General features: G+C 36.4%; 1 protein-coding gene across 1 annotated transcript in view; it reads left to right on the top strand.

The window, feature by feature from the left end:
• Nucleotides 1–252: 252 nt before the first annotated feature.
• LOC138173916 (adenylate kinase 7-like) overlaps nucleotides 253–8,319 on the top strand; it is a gene marked incomplete at its 5' end in the record, with an annotated part of 125,895 nt that continues 117,828 nt past the window's right edge. Inside the window, 2 exons of the mRNA XM_069103966.1 lie at nucleotides 253–441; nucleotides 3,473–3,581. Coding sequence (XP_068960067.1) covers nucleotides 253–441; nucleotides 3,473–3,581 — 298 coding nt within the window. The remainder of the gene's footprint in view (nucleotides 442–3,472; nucleotides 3,582–8,319) is intronic.

The raw sequence follows: 8,319 nt of genomic DNA on the forward strand, positions 1-8,319 counted from the left end.
GTGTAAGACTGTAATCTGCAGATCAGTTGTTGCCCTCCATCAAATGTCCCATATGAATAGAATAAAAAGTTCTGAACTCTATCACCCTCTTCCCTCTATGTCTCCCTCCAAAAAAAATAATATATATAATTACAAATATATGTACTTACATACATATATATATATATATATACATATATATATATTACAGGGGAGCAAATCCTCTCTTTAAATTGCTATTTGAACTTGGAATTGTTTCTGATTTTCTTGTAGTACTTATCTAACTGTATAGTTGGGGCTTCACTTGAAGAAATAACAGAAGAAGAAGATGATGATGATGAAAGCAAATCAGCTGGCCTAGAAGGCTCAGCAACTAAATCAAAGGAAGGCACTTATCAGATAGTAGGAACCCTTTCCAGTCCTGAATGTAAGCCTCCAGAATTTGCCTTGGAAACATACACAGTAAGTCTGGACTATTTTGTCAAGACTGGGGAAAAGTCTCTATCCACCCTTTTACAATAGGCTATTCTTCACTTTTCATGTTCTCTTGTTGCTAAAAGCAGGGGAAAGAAATCAGATCTACTTGGATTGTGGCTAATAAACCTTCTCCATTTTATAGGTGAAGAAATCATTACAAGCTAAATGATTAATCTATAGAAAAAAGGGAAATGTTATATTTGGCGTTCAAACTCATAAATTCCTTGTGCCTTAGCCTGTATTTTTAGTGAGCCATCATTCAGACTTATGGTGGGAGCAGTTAAAGAAAGACCTGTTTTTAAAATTTCAATACAATAGCAACAACAAGTCCTTTAAAAATGTTTTTAAATTTTATTGATGCCTTTTGCTTTTATACTTCATTTATTTCCAAATATGCATATTCTCCTCTACACAGTAAACTTTTCCTGTTTGCAAAGGATTTCACACTTACAAAGATTTTTTTAAGTAGTCATTAAAGCCTACCAACACATCACATCTAACATATTTGATAACATATACAACATTCCATATCCCTTTTTCCCCACCCCAGTGAAAGAAGGAAGGTGCCTTCATGTCTTCTCTTGGGTCAGGCTTAGACCTAATTACATAATATTCACATTTTTTAATTTGTTCTTTATAGATTGTTTTAGCCATCATATATATTGTTTTCTTGATTCAGTTTACCTCCATCTGTATCAATTCATATGTCTTCTTATGTTTCTTTGAATTCTTTGTATTTTTTCATTTCTTATAGCACTATTATAATCCATTATATTAATTTATTCCAGTTGTTTATGCATTGCACAACTGATGGTCATATACTTTGTTTCTAATTATTTACTATCACAGAAAGTGCTATCATGAATATGATATGTATGGTACTTTCTATCTTTGGGGTATATGCTCACTAGAAGGCACCCTGGATGAAAGTATATGAACATTTTTAGCACCTTTTTTTTCCTGCATAATTCCAAATTGTTGTCTAGAATCATTGGGTTATCTCATACCTTTACCAACAATATATTAGAGGGACTAACTTCCTACAACACCTCAAACACTGATGATTTTCCATTTTTTTGGTTGTCGTCAATTTGCTAGGTATGAGGTAAAATTTCAGAATTGTTTTAAAATATATTTCTTTCATTAGTTATTTGGATCAGTCTCATGGTTGAGTTTGAAATTCTTTTTTTTATTGTTTATATTCTTTGACTACCTATCCATTGGGGGAATGACTCCTGTTCTCATATACATGTGTCCCAATAGTCTTAGTGCTTAATCTTAAAGTTTAATTATATTAATTCCCTGAATATCTTAGATATCAGACCTTTATCTGAGATACTTAATACAAATATTTTCCTGCCTATCTACAGTTTCCTTCATCCTAACTGTATTGAATTTTGTTCATATAAAAGCTTTTAAATTTGATAAAATCAAATTATCTATTTTATTTTTTGTTATGTCCTTTGTGTTATTTTCTATTTGGTTAAGAATTATATTTCTAGCTATAATCATGAAAAGTATCTCCATCTATTTTCCTCCATCTAGAAAATTGTGTGACCAATTATATTTAAGTCTTATCCATTTATCCAACTTATCCATTTGGAACTTACTACTATGATATATGTTGTATGATGTTGGACCAAACTTATTTTAATTTCAAGTCCTTTTAAAGATATCTTAATACCTTAAGAGCAGAGAGAGTATTGTGTTATTATGGAAAGTATTGGTATTACAGAAAAAGAATCCAGGCAATATAGACTACCCAGTTAAAACAGAACAGATTACTTACTATACATTTTAGGCATTCTTGAATGAACTAGCAGAAGTTCCCAAAGTGGGTGATACCGCCTCCTAGGTGGGCCCTGGATTGACCCAAGGGAATGGTAGTAGTCTCAGGTGCAATTGGGTGGGGTGGGTCGTCGAATAAAAACAAGGGGGTGGTGGAAGCATAAGGAAAGAAGAGAAGAAAAATTTGAAAAGTTATTTGTACATGTTTCACGTATTGTGTAACAGAGTTAAAATTATTGCGTTGTTTTCCAAATAAACATACATAATGCAAGTTATAACCAATCAGTGGTCAAGTCCACGAACAGGTCTTAAAAAGCATGTGTTGGCAGGCCAGCGCATCCCGAATTGTCAGGAAGTCCAGCATGCATTGGCAGGAATGTGTGCATGTAATGACTTGTTTACAGATTGATACCATCAGGTTGCATGATGCAATATTGTGTCAAATTTCAATGCAGGAAAAAACTCACAAGTTTACAATAAATTATTCAATTTAAGATGCGTCATTTAAAAATATATATATGTATTTTTTTAAATGATACAGATTTTTAAAAACTGTTAAAGGGTTAAAGAAAGTAGCTTTCCAGGGGGACACTGAGCACTTTTTTTAAAGGTGGCAGTAGCCCAAATAACTTTGGGAACCTCCCCTAGAGTATGGTTAAAATAATGCTGAATAAATTTAGAGAGAGTTTTAAATGACATGTATCTTCTTCCAGTATTTTCTAATATCTTCCTTCTGAATCTGAATTATTTATTTATGTATTTATTCATTTATTTGCCCCAGGGAGGGGGAAGGCAAGGCAATTGGGGTTAACTGACTTGCCTAAGGTCTCACAGCTAGTAAGTGTATCAAGTGTCTGAGGCTGGATTTGAACTCAGGTCCTCCTGACTCCAGGGCTGGTGCTCTATTCACTGTGCCACCTAGCTGGCTCTGAATGTAAATTTAAACATAACATAAAGAAGTCCATTTAAAATAAACTCCTGTTTATACTAAAAAGCTATTTTGTCTGTTGTTAATTGCCTGAACAGTTTTTTACTGAACTTGTCACATCAAAAAAAGCATATGGTATTAATAGAAATATAATTTTAAGTAGAAATTCCTTTGTGGATATATTTCATATGAACTTGTACTAATATAGAAACCTCAATTTAACCTAATTATTTTATGGTTGCTCTGTTCACTGCTTGCTACAAATGACTGACTGTTGGTTTGGTGGTCTCCTCCTTTCAGAACCTTTCCCGAGAAGAACTGCTGTTTCACCTGCTTGAATGTGATGTAATCATTTATAACATCACAGAAAATATGCCACAAGTTGATGAAGCTATGTGGGCTGTTTCTGGTCAGTGTTTTCTTTCATTAATACTAACAAAAATCATGTATATTGCATTTGGCCTGATAAGGGCCTAAATCAATATTGTGTAAATCAGGGTCATAAAAGAAGTGATCTGGATTATTCTAAAACTCTAAATTGAATACTCATTAAAAAATGTCTTTGTGTATGTACTTTACAAGGGAAGGAAATTTTTGATCATCAAAACAAATATGAGATAAACCTTTAAATTCATTAGAAAATATAATTTCAGTAAATATTAAATTCATTATTAGTAGAATAAAATAGTGTTTAGTACCTAGCTGTGTTGCTGATTTAACATTTAAAAATGAATAAATGGTAAAAGAGGCTTAAAAATTCACTGAAGAAAATAATTCCCTAAAATCTAGAGTTGTAGAGGTAAAAGCTAATGACTCCATGAGAAATCAAGAAACAGGAAGACAAAGTCAAAAGAATGAGAAATAGAAGAAAATGTGAAATACTTCATTGGAAAAACGGCTGACCTGGAAAACAGATCCAGGAGAGATAATTTAAAAATTATTGGACTTGGGGCGGCCAGGTAGCACAGCGAGTAAGAGCACCGGCTCCAGTGTCGGGATGACCTGGAGATCGAATCCTGGGCTCAGACACTTAGCACCCACCCAGAAACACCTGGCCATGTAACTTTGAACAAGTTACTTAACCCTGATTGCTTTAAAAACAAAATTATTGGACTACCTGAAAGCCATGATCAGAAAAAGAGCCTAGACATCATCTTTCAAGAAATTATCAAAGAAAACAGAGGGTGAAATAGAAATTGAAAGAATTTGCTGATCACCTCTTAAAAGAGATCCCAAAATGAAAACTCCCAGAAATATTATAGCCAAATTCCAGAGCACCCAGGTCAAGGAGGAAGTATTGTAAGCAGCCAGAAAGAAACAATTCAAGAATTATGGAGCCACAATCAAAATAACATGAGATTTAGTAGCTTCTACATTAAAGGATCAAAGGGCTTGGAATATGATGTTCCAGAGGGCAAAGGAGCTAGGATTATAACCACAAAGCATGTACCCACCAAAAATGAGCAAAGTTTTTCAGGGAAAAAAATGAATATTTAATGAAATAGAGAATTTTCAAGCATTCCTGATGAAACAAAATAGAAAATTTGACTTTCAAACACAAGACTCAAGAGAAGCATAAAAATGTAAACAGGAAAGAGAAATCATAAGGGATTTAATACAGTTAAATAAACTGTTTACATTCCCACATGGAAGGTCACTAGAGAAATTTAACAAAAACATAAACAGAGACACATTTTTCCAAGCAAGATATAATTTTATTAAGAAGAGCATGGTACCTGCCAATAAAAGGATCAGAGTGGCTGCCTCAGTTTCCAGCCAAAGACCCCTTGCAAAAGAACAGCTGCTCTTTTATAGGTTTTGGGTAGTGCAAAACAAATAACCGAGTAGGGTAGGAGACATACGTCGTTGATGGAAACATGATTGGTTACATAGTTGAAGCATGAAGAACAATATTATTGGTTGGAAGTGGTGAAGAGGAGCTAGCAATTACCTCCCTTTTTTCCTCTTGTGACCAAGAAGTGTTCATTGTTTGAATCCACCTGCAAGATAGTGACCCAGAAATCCTTGAAGGATAGCTTGGTGGTGTAAAGATATTAGGCCAGAATTCTTATCTCCCAGAGTTAGCAGAATTCCTTGAGTCAAGAATAGAACACTGATTAATTAGCAAGAGAACTAGGTTGTCAACTTAACTCATTACAGGCCAGCTGAATTCTGAACTGAATTCAGAAACAGAACCATGATTAATCCAGTTACAGGACAAAATCAATTTGTTGTAAATAGGATCAATAGAAAAAAATTACAGTGGGCAGAGTCAAGATGGCAGAGTAGAAACAGGACCTCCCTGTGGCTCTGGCTTCTACCACCTCCACCTCCAATCCATATAAAAGGGTACTCTGAACAAACGTTGGAGCTACAGAACCCACAAAATGACACAGAGAAGCTAAGCTCTCACTGAAGACAGTCCGGCAGGCTGGCAGGAATCATCAAGTTCAGCTCTCTAGGAGCTGAGCCCAGCCCCACACCAAGGTTTTAGCCCCAGGCCGGGCCTGACCAGCCACTAACTGGAGGGACTGCAGATCACCAGCAGCTGTGGCGATCCAGAATTATCAACACATAGATGCTAGGGACAAAGTGAGAAGTCAGTGCAGTGTGGACTTTGGGACCCAGTAGTTGAGAGTTCGTGGCTTTTGCCATCGAGTTGAGAAGCCGCTGAGGGCTGTGGAGCAGCCACAGCCATGTGGCAGCTTCAGCTCCTGGCCTGCAGAGTGTAGGGGGACCAAGCGACCAGTCTGAGGGGTAATCACTCTTGCTTTAACCTGCTTGGATCTGGATTGCAATCTAGGGTGGAGTTCCTAGGGTGTGTGACCAGCTTGCCAGAGCATGTGGAGGCCTCAGAGAAGGCACCCATCTAATACCTCCAGCAGCTGAGAAAACCCTAGTGTTTGGAATGAAGCTCCTCAGTCTGGTGGGTGAGTCCTATTATGGCAAAAAGCCCAAAAGTCAAGTAATTTAGGGGCAATGACTAGGCTAAGGAAGCAAACCAAGCAAAGCAATCCAACATTAGACTCCTATTTTGGGGACAAAAAGGATCAAAGCATGGAACAGGAGGAAGGGAGTAAAGTCAGAACTCCTGTACCAAAAGCTTCCAAGAAAAATACGAGCTGGTTGCCGGCCATGGAGGACCTTAAGAAGCAGGTAAGAGAAGTGGAGGAAAAATTGGGAAGAGAAATGAGAATGATGCAAGAAAATTACGAAATGAGAGTCAACAGCCTGACTCAGGAAAATCACACCTTAAAAAATAGACTAACTCAAATGGCAAAAGAGGCTCAAAAAGGCCATGAGGAGAAGAATGCCTTAAAAAGCTGAATTTGCCAGATGGAAAAAGAATCTCAAAAGCTCACTGAGGAGAATTATTGCTTCAGAATTAGATTGGAGCAAATGGAAGCTAATGACTTTATGAGAAATCAAGATGCTGTTAAACAGATCCAAAACAAATGAAAGAATAGAAGGCAAGGTGAAATATCTCATGGGAAAAACTACTGACCTGGAAAATAGATCCAGGAGAGAGAATTTAAAAGTTATTGGACTACCTGAAAGCCATGAACAAAGTAATAACTTAGAAATCATCCTCCAGGAAGTTCTCAAAGAAAACTTCCCTGATGTTTTAGAACCAGAGGGCAAAATAGAGGTTGAAAGAATCCACCAACCACCTCCTGGAAAAGATCCCAAAAAGAAAACTCCTAGGAATATTATAGCCAGGTTCCAGAATTCCCAGATTTAGGAGAGAATATTACAAGCAGCCAGGAAGAAACAATTTGAATATTGTGGCAACACAATCAGGACAACTCAGGATTTGGCAGCTTCTACACTGAGGGATCCAAGGGCTTGGAATGTGATATTCCAGAGGGCTAAGGAGCTGGGATTAAAACTAAGAGTCACTTACCCAGCAAAACTGCCTATCATGTTTCAGGGCAAAATATGGTCATTCAGTGGAATAGAGGACTTTCAAGCATTCTTGCTGAAAAAAACCAGAGTTGAATAGAAAATTTGACATTTAGATACAAGAAGCAAGAGAAGTGTGAGAAGGTAAACAGGGAAAAGAAATCATAAGGAACTTATCAGAGTTGAACTATTAACATTCCTGTATGGAAAAACAATAATTGTAAGTTATGAAACCTTTATCAGTATTTGAAGGGAATATAAATAGAAATATATATATATATATATATATATATATATATATGTCTATATGTGAGGTATATGGGCATATGAATACATATGTGAATGTGTGTATATATGTTTACAGGTATACATAGATAGAGGGCCCAGGACCAATCTAACAGGAAGGGGTGATACTTAAAAGGTGAAATTAAGAGGTGAGAGAGGAATATAATGAGAGGAGATGGGGAGAGACAGAATGGGGTAAACTATCTCATATAGAAGAGGCAAGGGAAAATGGTTATAATGGTTACAATGGAGGGGAAGAATAGGAAGGTAAAAGGGAATGGGTCAACCTTATTCCCATTGAATTTGGCTTGAGGAGGGAATGAAATACACACTAAATAGGGTATCTCACCCTACAGGAGAGTAGGGAGGAAGGGGATGAGAGGGGGGATGATGGAAGGGAGGGCAGGCTGGGGGGGAGGGAAGTTGGAAGCACCCACTTTTGAAAAGGGATGGGATCAAAGTAGAGAATAGAATAAGTAGGAGGTGGTATAGGATGGAGGGAAATATAGTCAGCCTTTTACTATATATATATATACTATGTTATTGTTTTTGCATTAGCCACACATGTACAATACTGAACTGCTTATCTTCCCAGTAAGGATGTTTGACAAGGGAGGAAGGGAATGAATCTGGAATTCAAAGTTTTAAAATCAAATGTTTATATATATACTATTATTAATACTATTTTATATATAATTGGGAAATAAAATATACAGGCACTGGGGCATAGAGATCTCCTGGAAAAGTCAAAAGGGGTATAGGAGAAAATATGGGAGAGAGCAGACTGGAGGAGAGGATATCCTATTGGACTGCTATTTTGGGGCAGTGGGTAGGGGAAAAATGGGGAGAAAATTTGTAACTCAAAATCTGGCAGAAATGAGTGATGTAAATCAAAAGTTAATAAAGCATTCGGAAAAAAATAAATGCACTTATTCATCACGTTAAAAAAGAATAAAAAA

Source organism: Petaurus breviceps, unplaced genomic scaffold (genome assembly GCF_028583685.1).
Source record: "Petaurus breviceps papuanus isolate PSGF00001 unplaced genomic scaffold, PetGlider_PUasm1.0 67, whole genome shotgun sequence".
NCBI classification, from domain to species: domain Eukaryota; kingdom Metazoa; phylum Chordata; class Mammalia; order Diprotodontia; family Petauridae; genus Petaurus; species Petaurus breviceps.